The sequence below is a fragment of the Myxine glutinosa genome, chromosome 1, assembly GCF_964187855.1.
Source record: "Myxine glutinosa chromosome 1, kmMyxGlut1.1, whole genome shotgun sequence".
NCBI lineage: Eukaryota > Metazoa > Chordata > Myxini > Myxiniformes > Myxinidae > Myxine > Myxine glutinosa.
In genome coordinates, this window is record NC_136261.1 from 160,016,332 (window position 1) to 160,038,163 (window position 21,832).

The window sequence follows — 21,832 nt, forward strand, 5'->3', positions numbered from 1 at the left end:
ATCGTTTATGTCATTGCCCATTTGTAGCTCACCTAGTCCGGTGAGCTTATGTGATCGAGCAGTGTCCATAGGTAAGTCAGTCAATTAGGCAGTGAGTGAGCGAGCCTGTAAACACTTCAGTTTTTATTGCTTGAACCAAACACAATGAAACTTGACCACAAGCCTAATGACGGCATACTGACAGTATCAAAATCTGCGCTAATTAATTAATGGGAACCCTCCCCCCCCCCCCCCCCCCCACCCTCCACCCTAAATAGGTGATTGCTCTCTTCTCCAAAACCACACACACTATTTCAATGAAGCTTGATCACAACCTTCGTCGCCCATGATGTACCAAAATTTGTTCACGGGATTTAAATGTCAGGGTCTAAGAGGTCTGTGGGGGGTTTGAGTGACTGTTGCTTCTGATCCAGGTAAGCTTCAAGACCCGTGGTCCTATTTTTACGGCGTAGCCCATAGGGCAAAGCCGTCTAGAACAGTGTTTGTCTATCCGTATGTATGTATGTATGTCCCCTCAAACGTACACCAATCAGAGCTGAGGATCTGGCCACATGACAGGGGTGATGTGATGTCATTAAGCATCATGGATAATAATGAGTTCATCTTCCAGGATTCATCAGTAACTTGATTAATAAATTATTATCAGAAATCAGAGTTCCAGAACCTCCATGTTTAACAGTTACTACTGTAGTATATACTGAACGGTCCTTAACCCACATGACTCACTTGCATCCTGTTCATTTAAGAATCGTTAATAGGTATCATCACACAAAGGTTAAAAAAAAACTAATCTTTTATTCAAGACATTTGCACTTCAAAAGGAACAGCAGCTTGTAATGCATTTACAAAATGAAGCAAGAACATCCAACACATTCACCATTTTCAATTAATCAAGTCAAACCTGATCCATCATGTGCTGGAATCCCAAAAACCTTTGCCTGGTCATGCGGCGCGTATTGTATCCCCAACCTTATTCTATCCCCAAACAAGGAAAAAAAAATCCCAATACAAATAAACCTTGAGGATAACTTTGTTAAAGTTAATATTTCCTACTTGATGGATATCATAATCCGTTTAATGACGTAGAATGGAATGTTATCCACTGACAGGTTGTTGGAAACAGGTGGACAAGAAACAACACCTGCGATTGTCAAGAAATTTGAAACCACGAGTGCTTGCCCATTTAAAGCCAGCTTGCTAGTTTTGATCCCATAGGAATGAGCACACAATTACCAACTCCGATATTACAACTGCACAACCCAAACATGTTCTGTGCTAAGGATAGTACATGGATTTTACAGAACACATAGGGGGAAAAGGGAAGGCAGGTGGAGATGCAGGGGAAGGTCAAAATAAAAGTGCGAAAACAGTGTGTAGTAGAAGTTTCAGCAAATTGGTAAAGTTAGAAAAGCAGCTCGACAAGATACTTCCATACAAAGCAGTTCGATTTCACACAGAAGTCGCAGCTTGGACGAAGAGCATGGATGATGAAGAAATGCCAAGTGGATTGGAGGATGGAAATGAGAGAAACTTAAAGGGGAAAAGAGCATTGATCTTACGCACACACGCTACTCAAACTCCATAATCATTCCAAGTGTCTTCATTTCCTGTCCATGATTATGGATCTTTTTGACGTGAAAAGGCCGAGCCACGAGACATCGTTGTACTAACTTTGCCGGTTAGAACAATTACTCTTTCAAAGCTCATACAGCAATGCAACTAATGGAAAGGCACTTCCTTTTTCCCCAAAACGTTTACACAATAGTTTTCAACTCTAACAAACCTGCATTCGTGGGTAAAACATCCATTTGCTGAGTCACTAACCAAGCAACCGAATGGATGTGGCATATACGGCACTTGGTTGCTGAGCAAATGCTTTAACCACTTTTTATTGCACTCCTACCCTACCTCCCTTTACATTACATCCCCACAATGTCACTCAGCTCATCACTGTTCATCTTTTTTAAGTTGCTGCAAATGTCGGCTCAAAATGCTAATATGCTGTCTCGCCATCGCCATGTCTCCCTCTGCTATTTGTCTATCCTGCAACATGTTACCATCAGGTTTGTCCACCTCTTTCGAGCAATCCTGGGTTTTACAATTCACCAGAGACCTTGAGTCTTGTTGTCGTTGCTCGGGATCCAACGACCTCCGTCTCCTTTTCAGATCATGTCCATCTTGAGCGTCTACGCGATCATGCATGCCTTCCTGTGTTTCTCTTACGACTCTGCTCTCCATTGCCTTCTGTTCTTTCACTTCTAAATCTTCAACTTTCACAGCTCTCTCAGCTTCTTTTGCTGGATCTACAGAATCTAGGCCATCGACATTCTTAGATAATTCTCCCTCATCCGACTTTTTCACTTGCATTGCAAGTGGTATCACTTTATCTGACGAAATGACACCATTTTTCCTTTCGATCTTGGTTTCCTCTCCGACTAGTCCAGCTTCAACAAGCAAAACATTTGCAATTGTTATCTCTTCCTTTGCTCTAGAAACCAAAGGAATTGGAGCTCCAACTGCTGCAACATTATTATGATTATTATTGACAACCTTGTTGCTATCTCCATCTTCAGCAATTTTCTTCTGTTCAATGTCGTTACTGGCCTTTGGCAAGGCAGGTATGAACCCACCATCCACTTCAGGCTTAGAATCCTTCAAGGCCAATCGATGGGTTTCTGATACCATGCCTTCAACTCTGAGATGGCCATCTTCCTCTGCATTGGCCACTTCCACTTGAGTACCTTTGGCATCGATAAAAAAAAAGAAATCAAAACAAAAGCAATGAGAGAGAGAACAAGCCTCACTGTGTTTGCAAACTATGAATGCAAAACGAGCCTCTTTTGAGCTGATCGCACCTGAAAGCAATAATAATTGTTAAGTGAGAAGTAACAATGTACAGTAGTCAGTTTGCCATTTTCGATAAAATCTTTCACCAAAGATCTCAACAACAAATTGGCTTTGCCTTACCACTAACGCAAATGTATAGAGTGCAGAAGGCAAGAGCAGAAGTATGCCAATCCCAAGATAAGTTGCACTGCCACTGGTAGTTAAGATAAAGTGGTGGGTAATTATTTAATGGGCACTCACCTCTAAGCCATCGAGCCTGGGTTAGAATCCCGACCCAGCTATAAACTGTCAACCTGGTGTTTCACAAGCAGGGCGATTCATCAATTTGTGCAGCGTCCCTCGGATGGACGTAAAACTGGGCATCTATCTTGTATGTCGGCATTAGTTGGTGGACATTAAAGACCCCACTGTGTCCTGCACAAGGAATAGGCGAGCTATCACCCGCACCCTGGCCAAATTTCAAAAGTGCAGTGAGAAGCCTGGGGGTGGGGTTTAACCCTCATTTCAATATATCTTCTTGGACTCCTTGAACGAGTGGGAAAACTTAGGTGTCAGTCCTACAGTGGCCTGCAAAAGTATTCACCCCCCCCCCCCCTCGTCCCCTCTCCAAAGTTTTCACATTTTGATGCCACCTGAGCTTATTTCATGATGCTTTCAAATCAAACTTCATATATATAGTCTTCACAAACTCCTCCAAAGTGATAAAGCTTAAAAAATGCAGTTAAAATGTGAATAATTTTGATTAGCAGAAAACAAATCGGATGATTCTCAGTTGCACGAGTATTCAAACTCTTTGTCTAATTAACCCTAAATCACTCCAGGGGCAAATTATTTCTTTAAAGGTTACAAGATAAGTAATAGATTTCAGATCTTCCCCAAAACCTCATATTTTTGGTCCTTGTCACACACACCCAACCTGTCCACTAAATTTCATCCAAATCCGTCCAGACTTTTTTGAGTTATCCTGTTCACAGACAAACAGACAGGGGTTAAAACTAATCTCCGCCCACCTTAGGTGGCAGAGGTAACTAAAACGACACTCGATGGAGGGCATACCTCTGCCAGGCTGAACGTTTTGTAGCCCACTGATAGGCTGGATGTGCATCCGCATTCTTAACCAAAAATTAATCGACTTGTTCTTGTTACCTACCCAACTCATCCACCTAGTTTTGTCATAATCTGTCTACAACTTTTTGAAATACCATGCCATATATAGTTTTTAGCCTCATCTCTAAATTGTGCAGAATCACTATAAAAAATTATATCTCATCAGGATCGGGATCTTCACCCAAATCCAATCAATCCATCCTCGTCACACACCCAACTGCCCACCAAGTTTCGTCCGAATCCATTCATAACTTTTTGAGATGTCCTGCTCTCAAGACAGACAGACAAACGGGTGAAAACATAACCGCCGTCCACCTTAGGTGGCCGATGTGATAAATATTTACAATGTTTTGTTAATGCCACGATAATTGTTCAGCATACAATATTCAGAGATTGACATTTAATCACCCACTATCAGTCTGGCATATAACGTACACAGTTTACATTGATGTCGGCACGTCTGGGAACCCCGATTGATGGATTGATTACTGCTTCCAAGGTGATAAACAGATTGCTTGCCTCTCGAACGATTCTTTGAATGCAAAAAATGAATTTTATGTTTTATTATTTGAGCACGTTGTGTGGATGGAAACGCTGCATTTGTCCGTGTTAGGACATTCTCAGATGTACATTATTGTGTCAATGTACATTCAAATGCACAATCTCTGACTTGCAAACTTAGAAAAATGAGTGATAGATCAGTTACAGATGTGGGCGACACTAAGAAAGAGGAAAGTGTGAAATAAAAATAAAGAACAACGAGTGCAAATGAAAGGCAAGAATATTTTCAGAAGCTTTTGAAGAGGTTTACTAATGACTACAAACAAACAGAAACCACACCTTGCAAATCCTGTCGTGGAACTTGCCCGTGGTGCATCTCCTTGTGCTGCTCTTCGATTACAGCGAGAAGTTTCACTTGTTGTTCCAGCAAGCGCTTTTGCTGCTCCTGCTGCTCCTTAATGAGCTCAAGCAGCTCGTGTCTTCCCTCAGGAGGTGCATCCTGTCGATCGACCCTTCCCTCATCTCCCATCTTCACCACTGCCCGTTCGACTCTCCGCTCCATTTTCGGCTGCTCCGGGATCACATCCTGAATGTCTTTCTCCTTGGCCCCCGCGGCTGCGGCCACTCCAACACCTGCTTCTTCTGCATTGGGTTGTAAAACTTTCATCTTTTCCCTATCCATTACCAGCTCATCTTTACCATCAGACTTCACTTGAGCATCGATTACCCTCGCAACATCTGCATTCACAGTGCCAATAACTCTGTTCTCCAATTGTGGTAAATCAACCAAGATATTTTCTTCTTTTTTCTTCTCCTCTTTCTTCTGATCCTCATGATGGTTTTCAATATTTGGCACATCACCCTGAATATCAGCACCTCTAGCCACCACAACCTCATCTCTCTTGCCAATCTCTCGTTTTTCTGCTACAGCCTTGACCTTTGGCTCGGCTACAATCACCGGTTGCTCCAGATTCTTAGCCTCCTGTCCTTTTCTGCCATCTGGATTAATTTGCTCCTGTTTCTCCATCTCCAGATCCTCCCCTGCAATGGCTAATGGGACAGAAAAAGCCTCATAAGTGGAATTTTAAACAAAACATTTCGGTTTTAAATACAACCTTTTTCTTTTCTACAACAATTTATGTAACATCACTGCACAGAGAGGAAATTATTTATCAGAATTCTGTTAATTATACAACACTCTAATGTCATACCCTGGGGTTCATTTACAGCTTTACTATTTCCCCCTTTCTTCTCCATCGTAAAATTTTCTTATGATGCTACTTATGACTGCTACTGCTACTTATGATGCAAAAAAGCAAGTTTACTTCAACAAAACAATTCCAATGTTTCCTCCTCAAGCACACTCAAATTGTCATGAATGATACATGGACAGGTATAACACCAAACCAAATTCAGTTCAAAGCATTGACTCCCTCATCACCAGACATTTGGTTAGGAAGTCAGCATTACTTCCAGTGCCGATAGAGTCTACACCCCCCTTTGAAAATTTTCACCTTTTGTTGCCTTGTATCCTAGAATTAAAATGCATTAAATCAGGCTTTTTTCACCTTTATTTACACATCATAACCCACAACTTCAAATGAAAAACAAATTCTACAAATTTGAGAAAATTAATTAAAAATACAAAACTAGATTATCTTAATTGGATAAGTGTTTTATCCAATCTAGATTGTTTATCCAATCCCCTGAGTTAATACTTGGTGGAAGCACCTTTGACAGCAATTACAGCTGCGAGTCTGTTGGGATAGATCTCTACCAACTTTGCACACCTTGACTGGGCAATATTTGCCCATTGTTCTGTCAAGTTGCGTTCAAGCTCAGTTAAGTTGTGTAGAGGGTGTTGATGGACAGGAATCTTCAAGTCATGCCACAGATTTTCGATTGGATTTAGGTCGGGGCTCTGACTGGGCCACTTAAGGAGATTTATCTTTTTGTAAATTAGCCACTTCAGTGTAGCTTTGGTTGTGTGCTTTGGGTCATTGTCATGGTGAAAGGTGAACTTAGTCCCAATTTCAGCTTTTTTGCAGAGGACAGTAGGTTTTCCTCTAGGATTTTTCTGCATTTTGCTCTGTCCATTTTCCCTTCTATCCTGACAAGTGCCCCAGTCCCTGCTGATGAGAAACATCCCCATAACATGATTCTGCCACCACTATGCTTCACAGTAGGGATGGTGTTCTTTGGGTGATGTGCTGTGTTGGGTTTGCACCAAATGTAACGTTTTGCATTTCGGCCAGAATGTTATATCTTGGTTTCATCAGACCACAAAACTTTTTGCCACATGGCTTCAGAATCTCCAGAGTGGTTTTTTTCATACCTCAAGCGGGACTCAAGATGGGCTTTTTTTAGTAATTGCTTCCTTCTTGCCAACCTACCGTACAGGCCAAACTTGTGGAGTGTTTGGGATTTTGTTGTCACATGCACACAATGACCAGTCTTTGCCATAAAGTCCTGTAGCTCTTTCAAAGTTGCCATTGGCCTCTTGGTGGCCTCTCTGATCAGTCTCCTTGCTTGGTCATCCAGTTTGAAGGGACAGCCTGATCTAGGTAGGGCCTTGGTGGTACCATATGCATTCCACTTATTAATGATTGTCTTGACTGTGCTCAAAGGGATATTCAAGGCGTTTGAAATATTTTTATACCTGGCCGGCGTGACCGGCGTGACCCCTTCACTTTGACCCCGTGACCATCTTCACTTCACTTCACTTTGACCCCGTGATCACGTGACCCCGTGACCCCTTCACTTCACAAATTATTCAGACCCCTTCACTTTTTTCACATTTTGTTATGTTGCAGCCTTATGCTGAAATAAGGATAGGCCCGAGATCCTGGTGGGAACAGCTGAAAAGGCTGGCCGGCGTGACCGCTTTGGCGCGGTTTGTACCATGCTAAGGGGTGTTGCAAAACATTTTACCTTTTTTCCCCCCCGAGAACCCGTTACGGTTGTGCACGCATTCGGGGGGAAAAAAGGTAAAATGTTTTGCAACACCCCTTACTGTGACAGCCCGGCGACTACAATAATATAATGAACATTAATTTAATTCTGTTAGTGCTAATAAAACTGGCCAACCCTTCAAATCTAAATACCCTATGTGTGTGATTGACTCACCCCAACCCCCCTCCCTCCAGTCTAACACATACCCCTTTGTACGTTGTCTCCATCACTCTCCCCCCTCTGCACCAACACCCCATCACGTGGTACAGGAGGTTCATGCCTATGCTCCTCGGGTTCTAAGAAGGTAACCATTGAAGCAATATAAAAATCTGCCAACAGCTCAGTGTACAGCCAGTGACAACGTTTTACAAATTACATTTTAAAATGCGGAATAAGTTTGACACAAATAGAGGCCGTGGCACAGTTTGTCATACAAGCCTATCAATCCTCTCATCCCATTTCCATTACCGTGTTTAGGTTTAGCAAGTTGGTCTATTCGCTGATCTTTGCTTTTCTACAACTTCATCCCAAAGGTCTTTTGAAAGGCCATTGGTGCTCATGGTTGAGTCTTCACTGTAAAATGCACTACCCAGCAGAGGAATCTACAGGAATAGATGAATTTATTCTGAAATAATCAGAATCACTACAATTTAACACAGGTGGAGGCCAATTAACTTGGTGTGTGATTTTGAAGGTGATTGGTTACACGTGAGCTAATTTACAGTTGCTATTATAAGGGGGATGGAAACTTATCCAACCACGATATTCTAGCTTTGTATTTTTAATTAACTTTCTGAAATTTGTACAATTTGTTTTTCATTTGGAAATTGTGGGTTACGATGTGTAGATGAAGTTGCAAAAAGTCTGGTTTAATGTAATTTAATTCCAGGCTATAAGACAACAAGCTGAACCGTAGCATCTGGAGGCCCAAAAGTTTTGGTGTAGGTACTTCAGAATCTGTGCAAAGTTTTAAGCTACTGCACGTTGACCTTGAAGGCTGTTTTGAGGCCACTATAAAGTGTATATTGGGATGTGGGATCAGGCATTGCTGCCGCCAGCCTGCAAGCAAAAGGTATCCACCATGAGGCCAATAACTCCATGGCTTTTCAATGTCCAACACATCCCGAAACCTCCAGTCGGAAAAGCTCACCCAGGCGGGCAGCACCGTCTGGTTATGTGTGCATTGTTGTGTGTGGGCACATCAATGGGGTTGAATAAGCTTGTTATTAATTCTTGTGATTATTTTTTGTCTTTGTATTCTGGATTCTGTGTCGTCTGTCTTGTGCTTCATAAACTATTTATATTTGCATAAGGCTGTGTGTGCTACGTGTTCCTGCGTCAACGATTTGGTTAGTTGAGAAACCTTGAGAGAAACAAATTAAGGTATTGCCTTTGTTTAGCTATTCGCCACACATGTTAACATGTGTGAGACTAGAGGCGCATCACAACTATCAGTTTGGGCGATGTTCTGTACAAATTTAGTCTTAAACCGGCTATCCATGGGATATAAATTCCTGGCATATGCAGTTCCTGTCTAAGGTCGCTTGCGTTTTTTTTGGTGGGGGCTGTATATACGAAAATGTGTCAATGCCTCCAACATGTTTCCAATCCAACAGACAGGAATCTGCACTGACCGGAAAGAACAAAACATAAAAACCATGATAGTGTTGCAAAAATGACTCCTAGCGGGTTAAAACTGTTCAGTGAAACTGAAGTTATTTTTTAGTACATGTTTAAATAAGTGTGAGGTGATTTTATTTGATTAGAAAATGCATCGTTATTTGTCTGGCCAGACATTCATTCATTCATTCTGACAGACTCTGTATGCCCTCTCCTAATACTTGTTTCGAAAACTGCTTCTTCGTTTACTCTTTTTCAATCAAAGTTCATTATATTGTTGTAATCGTTCTACCCTTTGTAATCTGTCTTACATGTCCTTTTGAGGAGAATTGCGGCCTTGCACACCGCGATAGGTGTGCAAGGCCGCAATATACAGTGCATTCAGAAATTATTCAGACCCCTTCACTTTTTTCACATTTTGTTATGTTGCAGCCTTATGTTGAAATAAGGATAGGCCCGAGATCCTGGTGGGAACAGCTGAAAAGGCTGGCCGGCGTGACCGCTTTGGCGCGGTTCGTACCATGCTAAGGGGTGTTGCAAAACATTTTACCTTTTTTCCCCCCCGAGAACCCGTTACGGTTGTGCACGCATTCGGGGGGAAAAAAGGTAAAATGTTTTGCAACACCCCTTACTGTGACAGCCCGGCGACTACAATAATATAATGAACATTAATTTAATTCTGTTAGTGCTAATAAAACTGGCCAACCCTTCAAATCTAAATACCCTATGTGTGTGATTGACTCACCCCAACCCCCCTCCCTCCAGTCTAACACATACCCCTTTGTACGTTGTCTCCATCACTCTCCCCCCTCTGCACCAACACCCCATCACGTGGTACAGGAGGTTCATGCCTATGCTCCTCGGGTTCTAAGAAGGTAACCATTGAAGCAATATAAAAATCTGCCAACAGCTCAGTGTACAGCCAGTGACAACGTTTTACAAATTACATTTTAAAATGCGGAATAAGTTTGACACAAATAGAGGCCGTGGCACAGTTTGTCATACAAGCCTATCAATCCTCTCATCCCATTTCCATTACCGTGTTTAGGTTTAGCAAGTTGGTCCTTCTCCAATTGTCCCTCAACCTCCTTTGGTTGCTCTTTCTGCTCCTCAGGCAAATCTGGTTTTTCAAGCTGGCGTCCCTCACCAATCCCATTAGCAACACCTTCGCCAGCAACTTCAACTCCAGGCTTATCTTTCCACTGCATGGCTGGTTTTTCTACTTGAAGGCAGACCAAGAACAAGGAAAGTCGAGAAATTGCACATAAAGAGACTTAAATACTATTACACTGCAGGAAAAAGTAAATTGTACTGAAAGTGGGATAACATAGTATACTCCAACATTCCATGTTTATCCAATCCTTAATTGAGAATAAGAAAAAATTGGAATTTGACACGAATTAGTCAATGCGTTATATGTCAACCTATGATCTGCAAAATTATTTTCAAATGCCATGACTTTTGACCAGCTGAACCCAAATTTTTGAATCAGTTCATACTTTTGCCAAGTTTGCTTGAAATACCTTCCGTGGTTCACAAATTATTGTGGTAACGAAAATATGCCACAAAAACGCATGTACAGATGGATGTACAGCCAGACGCACAGCCAGGCAGCCAACCCAAAAACATAATGCCTTTGGCTGCTGCGGCATAAAAAAAAGAATTAATCTCTCCAAAACTACAAAGTATTTGAACTTTTCAAAAAATACAAGATGAAGGCATAGCCTACAATATGACGAAGTAACAACCTGCAAGTCATGCTCGAGCATTAGCTGTGCATTTGTTTCATGCTGTGTGCACTTATAGTGTTCCCGGGGCTGTGCCCTGGCCAAAGTGTGAAAAATGCAACCTGAAAGGCTTTTATGATCAAGTATGAGTCTGACGTAAAATCATTTAGTTTAATGTCATAGCATCATCATGCAACATATGCTGCATGGATAACGTGGAAGATCCAGTTCAGGGGCAGCCAACATAACGTGCAGGCATAATTTGCACATTATGTAGATTGCCCCTGTAATGAAATTGTATCTAAGTTGAACCCAGGTGTTATGCTCTCTCTAACCACTGAGAGGCGTCTATAAGAACTCGGACGGCCATCGCTCCGGAACATTCCTGTGACATTTAATCTGTGACACGTAGACTCGAATGGTGCGTATATGTAGATGATCTAGGCTTGCTTGCACTGATTGATCATTGCTGAACTTCTCCTTGATTATATAATCCTGATATATTGCATGATTGTATTTCTACAGGATGTTGCCAGAGATCGAATTGTCATTAAACCTACTATTAGGACAATGTTGTGGATTTGACTTTCATAACAATTAATTACAATTCGTCTCTTCGTCTGAACGAGAACAAGAGGCGAACGAGAGCGACATGGCGAGTCACAAAATGATCCAGATGCCGATCTTCGCAGCTGACCCTCAAGCGGCGGACGCGGCTGCCGAATTGACACACTGGCTGAAAACCTTGGATAACCAATTCAAGGCTCAGGAAGCCGTCATCACCGATGAAACGAAACTAGACGTACTGCAAACAAAGGTACACCACAACGTGTACCGGGCGATCGAACAATGTGTAACGTTCGATGCTGCCGTGGCAGAGCTGAAGCGTATTTACATTAAAAAACGAAGCGCTGTCTATTCCCGGCATTTGCTCGCAATACGACGACAACAGCCCACGGAGACTTTAGATCACTTTGCTCAAGACCTCCGACATCTGCTGAACGAGAGTGCCCCAGAGGTACGTACTCATGAACAAGTCCGTGATGATCTTGTACGTGATTCTTTCGTCGCCGGACTTAGGTCCCCAGTCGTCAGACAGAGACTTCTTGAAGAAGCCGATTTGACACTCGCCGAAGCACTACGGCTATCTCACGTTTATACCCAAGCACGGGAACAATCCGACGCGTATGAACATCCATACGTCACTGCGGGGACATCTCGACAAACTCGACCGGAGAGAGTGACCGCCGAGGTCGTGGATGCAGCCTCGGCACCTCCGCCGGAATCGGAGACCCAGGCCACTCCCGAGGAGGATCCTGATCCGGGCTTGACGGCAGCCGCAGCAGCTGGACCCAAGCCCGGAAGTAACACTACGTGCTATTTCTGCGGGAATCAAAATCATCTCAGGTCTGTTTGCCCGGCTAAAAATGCGACATGTCATTTGTGCTCAAAGCCGGGTCATTTTGCAAAAGTTTGCCGATCGTCGTCGCGGGGCAAACGAGCCCGCTCGACGATGAATGTGCTTATCGCCGAGCCAGCGGACCGAGCGGTGCGCGGGGCACCTCACCTGACTTTGATGGGGATCGCCCCTTCCCGTGGGCCCCTAGCTGAGAGCTCGACCTTGGTGAGACTCGTCGCACCGACTAAACAAGTGGCGCAAACACGACAGTACGCGGTGCAACCGTCCTTGGCCGGCGTTCTTCCGACACCCTGCCAACTTCCTGGATCGGCCACCCGAACAGCTAATGTTGGCTTTGAAACTCCGCACGTGACACGAGCGCCATCCGGAGGCTGCACGTATGATCTACAAGCTACTGCAACGGCACGAACGCTGGGAACTTCACGCGTGGCACGTGCGCCCTCTGGAGGCGGCACGACTGGCCTACAAATGATTTCAACGGCACGAAAGACTTTAGCTGGCGTTGGATCCACACGCGAGGCACGAGCGCCTCGCCTTGACGACTCGATAACTACAGGTCCACCTGGCCTGGCTCATGCTATAATCCCACTTATGATCGAGGGAATTTTTGCTAATGCTTTGGTCGACACAGGTTCCACAGATAGTTATGTTGATTTTCGACTTGTGCAAAAACATGGATGGCCGATTCTTCGGACAAGACGCCGAATCTTTATGGCCTCTCAGGGGCTATGGCTCAGCACAAAAGGGGAACGTTGACTGAAGCTTGTGATTAAGGGACGAATGTTTCCGGATGTGCATCTCATGGTCTTACCAGCATTATGTGCAGAAGTTTTGTTAGGACATGATTTTCTCAAGCGACATGGACGTTTGGAAATGGAATTTGGTGGCACTGATACGCTTGCTGTGTGTGCTCTTGCAGGGATGGAAATTGAGCCGCTGTCGCTGTTCCCCAATATGACCACGGACTGTACACCTGTAGCGGTTAAATCGCGACGCTACTCACAAGCTGACGCGCAATTCATTGCTGAAGAAACGGCCCAGCTATTAAAGGAAGGTATCATAGAACATAGTCGGTCGCTATGGCGGGCCCAAGTTCTAGTGGTACGAAGCAAAGCGCATCGCAAACGCATGGTAATCGACTATTCGCAGACGATTAATCGGTTTACACAGCTGGACGCCTACCCCCTTCCGGGATGGACTCCCTGGTTCGACAGGTGGCCCAGTATTCGGTCTATAGCACTCTCGATCTGCGTAGTGCGTATCATCAAATCCCCATCTCCGAGGCCGATCTCATCTATACAGCGTTTGAATCGGGTCAAAGGTTATACCAGTTCACCCGGCTACCTTTTGGGGTCACGAACGGGGTCACTTGTTTTCAGTGGGCTATGGACGACCTCATCACTAAGGAGAACTTGACCGATGTCTTTGTATATCTGGATAATCTCACGGTTTGCGGGTATGACCAGGAACATCATGATGCTAATCTGAAGCGCTTCCTCAAGGTCGCGCAGAGGTATCGCTTAACTATGAATGAGGCTAAATGTCGTTACTCCGCTCGCACGACAGATCTTCTGGGGTACACCGTGACCCATGGCTCTGTTTCTCCTGATAAGGAGCGTCTGCGACCCTTGCTCGACATGGCCCCGCCCTGCGATCGTGCTTCGCTGAAGCGTGCTCTCGGGCTGTTCGCTCATTATTCTAAGTGGGTACAAAATTTCTCCGCGAAACTCCGCCCACTTGTGGACTGCGAAGCGTTCCCCATGAGCCTTGCCGCCAAGGCCGCTTTCCATAGCCTTAAGTCCGACATCGCTGGTGCCGCTGTGGTGACGATTGACGAAAATAAATCTTTTGTTTTGGAAAGTGATGCATCGGATCATGCGATAGCTGCGACTCTCTCCCGGGGGGCGCCCTGTGGCCTTCTTTTCGCGGACTTTCACCTCCGCTGAGCGGAGACATTCATCTGTCAAAAGGGAGGCGTATGCCATCATCGAGTCGATTCGGCGTTGGCGTCCCTAATTGCTCGGACGATGCTTCCAAATTATCACGGACCAACAGAGCGTTGCGTTTATGTACAACGCCCTGCATGCTCAACGCATTAAGAATGAGAAAATCACTCGCTGGTGCATCAAACTCGCCCATTTCTGCTACACAATCAAATATCGCCCTGGGAGGGATAACCTGGTTGCCGACGCCTTATCGTGGCCGGCAACGTGTGCGGGCCTCATATCTCTGGAGGATCTGCGCGCTTTGCACGACACTTTGTGCCATCCTGGGATGACTCGTTTCGCTCATTTTGTGCGTAGTCGTAACTTGCCCTACTCGGTTGAAGACATTCGCCAGGTCTGTCGCAATTGTTCTGTATGTGCTGAACTCAAACCGCGTTTTTACAACCCTCCTATGGGGACACTGGTCCGAGCAACTGGGCCGTGGGAGAGATTGGCGATGGACTTCAAAGGGCCACTGCTGGCGTCACTGGCATCGAGTAACTCTCGTTATCTGCTCACTATCGTTGATGAGTTCTCGAGATTCCCTTTCGCTTTCACGTGTGTAGATATGACAGCCGCCACAGTTAACCGGTGCCTGCAGAACTTGTTTTCTATGTTTGGGAAGCCGGCCTACGTGCATACTGATCGAGGTGCGGTGTTCCTGTCCCAGGAGGTGAGGAGCTTCTTACTCCAGCATAATGTCGCTTCTAGCTATACCACTCCGTATAGACCGCAGGCGAATGGACTGGTCGAACGCTTCAATGGTATTATATGGAGAGCCGTCACGCGAAGCCTTAGGTCCCTCGGCCGAGGCCTAGATAAATGGGCTTGGTCGTTTCCTGCGGCACTGAACTCGATCAGGACTTTACTGTGTACGGAAACCAACCAAACTCCCCATGAACGGATGTTTCATCACCCGAGGAGCTCGGGTAGTATCCGACCTTTACCTAGTTGGCTTGCAGAGCCGGGGCCGGCTTACCTCAAACGTGCGGCCCGCATGAGTAAGTATGATCCACTAGTGGATAAGGTGCAAGTACTCCAAGCTAATCCCGAGCATGCTCGCATGTTGATGGCTGATGGACGCGACTCAACTGTCTCCGTACGCCACCTGGCCCCTTGCGGGGAAATCGACGAACCAATTTACGAGTCTATGGACTCTCCCGTTGCTCCGCCTATGGAGCATCTGCCGGCCATCTCGCCGCCAAATACACCCCAACCTGTAGGCTCTGTGGTGCCACCTTCGTCACCTGACTTAGGCGGCTACTCCAACGCAGGGGACTCCGGACTTGGGGATGTAGTACCCGGTAGTTTCCGGACCCGTGCTGGAAGGGAAATTCGTCGCCCCGATCGCTACGGATGGACCGACTGACATGGACAGACAATCCCTGCCCTACTATTGCTGCTGCGTGCCTGATTCCTGCCTTAGCGGAAGTGTCATTTTAACGGCGGGGAGAATGTAATGAAATTGTATCTAAGTTGAACCCAGGTGTTATGCTCTCTCTAACCACTGAGAGGCGTCTATAAGAACTCGGACGGCCATCGCTCCGGAACATTCCTGTGACATTTAATCCGTGACAGGTAGACTCGAATGGTGCGTATATGTAGATGATCGGCCGCTTCGGCACGGCCGCTTCGTCACCCTCGCGCAACTACAACTACAACCGCAACTACTTCTCCGACCCTGCATCCTCGGGAGGCCCGCGGGGAACCTCGGCAGCCTCCCCCGAGGCCTTGACCAGCCCCTCGGTTGGCTCACCCGCTTTTCGCGTGCACCGCTCGAGCCTTCTCGGCACTGCACCCGCGACCTGCAACCTCGGGAGGCCCGCGAGGAACCTCGGCAGCCTCCCCCGAGGACTTGCCCAGCCCCTCGGTCGCCTCGGCCTACGCATAGGCCAGTGGAGTGCATTCTGGGGGGACGTATGTGGCGGTTACCTTATGTGATTACCTTATTTGGGCATAATACACGTGCACGGGCCTTTTGGACTTGTGGTTGTGCGGACGTGACGCACGCACGGTTGCCAGAGCCACGCCCTCCGAAGAGGGCTTTTGGCTTTATATAAGCATGCTGACTTCCGTTCGAGTTTAGTGTGCTGGATCTTGCTGTTACAATAAACCATCTTTGAACCCTACGAATGGCCTCGTTCTCTCGCCTTCCGCGACTCCTAAAATAACAATCCGAAAGCATGCTGAGGTATAAAGCAGCAGAATGAAAACTAGAACAATGTGACTGTGTCGCCAATATGCCTCCGCATAGTCCCACAACGGGTAGATGCCATCACTCTGCATATGTATGGGTAGGGGATCACATTTGTGAAGTTTCCTGTTGATCTGATAAGGTTCGTTTTTCTACCCAATATGGCTGCCAAACCACGTGACCTATGACATCATAATTTTCAAACTATATGCAACAGTCCTGTTAGATGATATGTCTAAAATTTCGCATCGATATGGTGAGCGGTTTCAGATATAATTATTTAATATTTTCCTTCAATCCAATATTGGAGCCTGGTGTTGGCTTAGCGGTTAGGGTGCCGGCTTGGGATCGGAGGATCCTGGGCTCGAATCCCGGTCAATGCCAGGGGGGTTGACTCAGCCTGTCATCCTTCCGAGGTCGCCAAATTGAGCACCAGTTCACTGGTAATTCCCTGTGCTTCGCAAGAGGCGACTAACAGGGTTGGCGGCAGGAAGGGCATCCGGCCATAAAACATTGCTTCAAAAAGGGGACCACGGTGCCCGGAAAAGGCCAACCCTTTGGTTATAACAAACTTCCCTGAAAATGTCTGCTGCTCTTCTTCTGCTCCAATCGGCTCATCTGATCATGTGCTTGTCAAAGTGGACATCTCTCTGACCATTCTCAGAGAGCCTCCTCAGCGTCGACGAGTCTGGCATTTCACTCAGGCCAACTGGCACGGTCTTCAAGCAGCCATCAATCATCTGGACTGGTCTCCCATCTCTACCGCCTCTGACATAAACTCATCCTGGGAATTCTTTCAAAGTAAATTGCTCTCTCTCATGCACAGATTTATCCCATCTCGTCTTCAGTTGTCATACCCTTCCTCCCGTCCATGGTACACGGAATCTTGTGGTGAGGCTGTTGCCCTGAAACAACTTGCTTTCGTCTCCTGGAAAGCAAATCCAATGGAAGGAAATCTCATTTCCTTTCACAAAGCCCGAAACAAGTGTGTGTCCACCCTCAGGAGAGCCAGGAAACAATATCTCACCATTCTCAAGACCGAACTCTCTTATCTGTCTCCCTCTTCCAAATCCTGGTGGCGTCTGGTCAAATCTGTTTCTGGTGTTTGTTCCCCCTCCATCCCCTCCCTCACCTCAAACGGCTTAACGGCTGACTCCGCACGTGAAAAAGCTGAATGCCTCAACTCTGTGTTTGCCTCTAAATCCTGTGTCCCAAACCCATCCCTCTCTGTACCCACCATACCCAGTCGTACCCAGCTGCTCCTGGACTCTGTGTCCTTTCCTCCTGACAAGGTGGAAAAGTTTCTGTCAACCCTCGACTCTGATTCTGCAACTGGTCCTGACGGCATCAGCCCACGGGTCCTAAAATCATGTGCTTCCACTCTTTCACTCCCTCTTTCTGTTCTCTTCACCCTCTTTTGCTCAAGGTCATCTGCCATCTGCTTGGAAATCAGCCAACATCACCGCTTTGCACAAAAAAGGTGCAAAAACAGATCCCAGCAACTACAGACCAATCAGCCTTCTCCCAATTATCAGCAAAGTCATAAAATCCATCATTGCTTCAGATATGAAATCTTTCCTCTTCTCCAATGGCTTGATCTCTGATCATCAATTTGGTTTCAGACCTGGTCACTCTACTCTGGACATGCTGCTTCTGCTTTCTCAACAATGGATGGAGGTCCTCAACGCCAAACAGGAAATTAGAGCCGTCTCCCTTGACATTTCACGTGCCTTCGATACGGTCTGGCACCCTGCTCTGCTCACCAAACTCTCCTCCTTTGGTATCCATGGAAATCTCCACGCATGGCTGGCGGACTTCCTCTCTGGTCGTAGTCAACGTGTGGCCCTGAATGGGTTTCTCTCATCTCCTCTTCCTGTTCAGGCTGGTGTTCCCCAAGGTAGTGTTCTGGGCCCTGTGCTTTTTCTGGTCTTCATCAATGATCTCTCTGACTCTCTTGAAAATCCTCTCTATCTCTTTGCTGATGACTCTACTCTCTGTCGCTCCATTCCTCATCCCCCAGATCGGCAGTCTGCAGCCTCCTCACTCTCTGCAGACCTGGACAAAATCACAGACTGGGCAAACAAATGGAACATGTCTTTCAATCCTGATAAATCTCACACTCTTACGATGTCTCTCCGAAAAGACCGACTGGAAAACCCTCCCATCCACTTTCTGAATAATCCTCTCCAAGAAGTTCTGTCACTCAAGCTTTTGGGTCTCACTATTGCCATGATCTTTCCTGGGAAAACCACATTTCAAATCTGGCCTCCAAAGCCAGTCGCCGACTGGGCATCCTCCGTCGTGCGAAGTCCTTCATTGGCACACCTGAGCTCCTCACCACATACAAGGCTTTCATCCGCAGCTCTATGGAATACTGCTCTCCCCTCTGGTCTGGTGCTCCTGCCTCACACCTAACCCGTCTTCACGATGTTGAAACCAAAGCGTTCAGAATCATTGGAATCTCCCGCGATGAAGCTAACTCCAAGGGCCTTTCACTCACTCACCGCAGGCAGGTTGGTGGTCTTTCCGTCTTCTACCGACTCCTCTCTGGCCTTGCCCCCCCAGCCCTCTCTGGGCTCTGTCCCCCAAATATTCCTACAGGTCGCACAAGATCTGCCTGCAACCCTCTTATGGTTAAACTGCCAAAATCAAGACTTTCTGCTCACCTTCACTCCTTCATTCCTCTTTTCTCCCGCCTCTGGAACAAACTCCCTCACTCTCTTCAATCCCACTCCACCCTCCAGGTCTTTAAAACAGCTGTTCACCACCATCTCTTATCCTCCCCCATCCAAAACCTTGATCTTTTCTACCCCCGCTATTTTCGGTCCCCTTGCGTTTTATACCTCTCCCCCCCCCCCCCCTCCCCTTCCCACGCCTCCTGCCCCCAAGCCCTCTCCCTCCCACACTTCTCCCTGCTCTCAAATGTTGTGGTTGTGTGCTTCCCCTTCTCTCCCCATCTTGTCTTCCGCTCCCTCTATTTGTATATTTTGTTTGTCTGGTTGATTTGTTTGTGAAATAAATGTTAGCTCTTTCACGAGCCTCGATTCAGTATACAAAAAAAAAAAACACAAAAAAAACCAAAAATAAAACCCCTGCCCCTGCCAGGGGGAAATGGCCTCTGAAGGTGTTTTTTTTTTCTTAACTCCAATATGGCTGCCAAACCATGTGACCTATGATGTCATACATTTAATATTTCAATACAAATGGGTCATAGATCATGTGCAGGCAATTTCAGATTTTTAGGATTAGGAATTTGATTAAAACATTTTTGGCTGGTATACCACTTCACCTATGATGTCATCTTTATCTTGCTTTTGTTCCCCATTTGGAGTACTGCATGGGTGTCACTCCTACCCTGAAAGTTTCGTCTCAATCGGACATGTGGTTGCTGAGCAAAACTAGGTTTAGCCCGTACGGATGGATGGACGGTCAACCCGAAAACATAATGCCTCCAGCGACTTTGTCGGCGGAGGCATAAACAAATACAGACAGACAGACAAAAGACCAGAAGAAAAATGGAGAGCATAATAAACTAATAAATTAAATTGGAAAAGGAACAATTACACCATTTTTCGCACAAGGTATGAGGGGAAAAAGAAGAGTAAATTAAAAAAGAACAAACCATTGACATTTGGCTCCACAGGCTGGGACGTTGCTGGAAGTTGAACCTCATAACCATGTAATTTATCAAGAGGTCCAGCAGCAAGAGCGGGATTTTCCGGTGGTGAACCCATGGGTAGAGGTGACAGTGCGGTCAGGGTGCTCATCACCAGAACTACGAGCCCTACCCACAGTACCACCTTAAAGAAATAGCAGATAAGTCTATTTGCTTCATTTCTACCACGACATCACATTCAATCATGCATCTTCCCTCCATCGGTGCCTTCCACTGTACCTGTGCCTCGATGCTGTTTTTATGCAGACGTTTGTAAATGAGGGCCGGGCACACAAAATATATAAGGGTGCCCATGGTCGCTCCTGTCAGTCCTAAAATAGTCTCAACTAGGGGGGGAATGAAGAGAGAGGAAAAAGTTTTATTCATTTTGAGAATATAAATAGGCATTTATAATGCTCAGTATAAATAGGCATTTGATCCCACAATGCCGTGTGTTACATAAGAAAAGGAAATCTTGAGAATGCGAGATAAAGAGCAACATACAACAGACGGTGAACGTCGGAATTGGACCTTCAGTCAAAATAAAGTGTGTCCTCTCCGATACATATTGAGATCACCTTTAGGAATGAAGACTGCTATAGCCATTGTGCAGTAGACGATGGCAGCAGTTACAACCTTGAACCTCAGCGCGGGCATGAAACCCGTGGCCACAAATGTCCCATCCTTCTGCTGTTGGGTACAGGAGATATATGGGAAAATGAAAATGTTTGATCCAATAAAATGGGGAGGAGTGGGAATGTAGAGGGCATGTGGTGAAGGTCTATACTCGATAGTAAGGTGTAACAGTGGTGAAATGGGTTTATCCATCTTGCGGCTTTATCCATCTTGTCCACCCCTACCACTCATTCTTTCCCACATCCATTACTTCTCCAAGTCTCCCTCTGTTTTGTCCCTCATCCATGATTTTGATATGTTCCCCTCCCCTCTCTCTTTATACTGTTCCTATTGTTCTGTTATGTCATGATTTATTGTATATTTTAGCTCTATGAGCCTCGACAATGTATACAAAAAAGTTGTTTTTCAAACCTTGATAATATATCTCTTTAAGCCAAAAAGATATCTCTTTATACACAAGATTGAAGTAATTAATAATGCTTTCATGGACTCCATCCTAAACATTCTCAGCGTGTTGATGAGCGACTACTAAATATCCCCTGAAGTCATATCTGGAAAATTTGCAGGTGTGAACTTCACCCAGACATTGATGCAAGCAGACCAGGCAGTGGATTTAATAAGCCCTTGTTATAATTAGGATATGCTTTGTATCACTCTCATCAGCATACCATGACCAAACACAAAGTATCGTTACCTCCACCACTGAAGATGGACAGAGGTTATGCCTATATTTTCACCCCTGTTTGTCTGTCTGTTTGTGAGCAGGATATCTCAAACATTTATGGACATATTCGGCTGAAACTTGGTGGGCATGTTAGATATGTGCCAAGGAAGAATCAATTCAGTTTTGGTGAAGATCCGATTCTGGATCCGGATCCGAGGATTTTTAAAGTGATTCTTCACCATTGAGAGATGGGCTATGAACAATATATAGCACGGTATCTCAAAAAGTTGTGGACGGACGAGTTAAGACAAAACTAGGTGGATGAGCTGGTTAGGTGACTAGTCTGGATCCAGATCCGACGTATCAGTGGGATACAACACGTATATTGTTCAGACTGGCGGAGGTATGCGCTCTATCAAGTGCCGTTCTACTTCTCTATGTTTTTTGCCACATTCTGGTTCTTTGTTACAATCGCCAGAGGAGAGGGTATTGCATTTGAGTCCGCTTGTTTGTTTGTCTGTTTG

The 21,832-nt window shown here is 45.6% G+C and overlaps 1 protein-coding gene across 5 annotated transcripts in view; it reads right to left on the minus strand.

Moving 5' to 3' along the window:
- Window positions 1-775: 775 nt before the first annotated feature.
- SLC38A10 (solute carrier family 38 member 10) overlaps window positions 776-21,832 on the minus strand; it is a 54,345-nt gene continuing 33,288 nt past the window's right edge. Inside the window, exons 10-17 of one of the 5 annotated variants that reach the window (XM_078779154.1) lie at window positions 20,587-20,698; window positions 20,249-20,355; window positions 19,976-20,153; window positions 10,067-10,246; window positions 9,805-9,894; window positions 7,614-7,703; window positions 4,795-5,505; window positions 776-2,741 (exon numbers count right to left, since the gene is read on the minus strand). In XM_078779154.1, the coding sequence (XP_078635280.1) occupies window positions 1,948-2,741; window positions 4,795-5,505; window positions 7,614-7,703; window positions 9,805-9,894; window positions 10,067-10,246; window positions 19,976-20,153; window positions 20,249-20,355; window positions 20,587-20,698 (2,262 nt within the window). In that variant the 3' untranslated portion in view covers window positions 776-1,947. Of the gene's footprint in view, window positions 2,742-4,794; window positions 5,506-7,613; window positions 7,704-9,804; window positions 9,895-10,066; window positions 10,250-19,975; window positions 20,154-20,248; window positions 20,356-20,586; window positions 20,699-21,832 lie in introns of all 5 variants that reach the window. The other 4 variants (XM_078779151.1, XM_068121118.2, XM_068121114.2 and 1 more) reach the window with 4 other exon arrangements.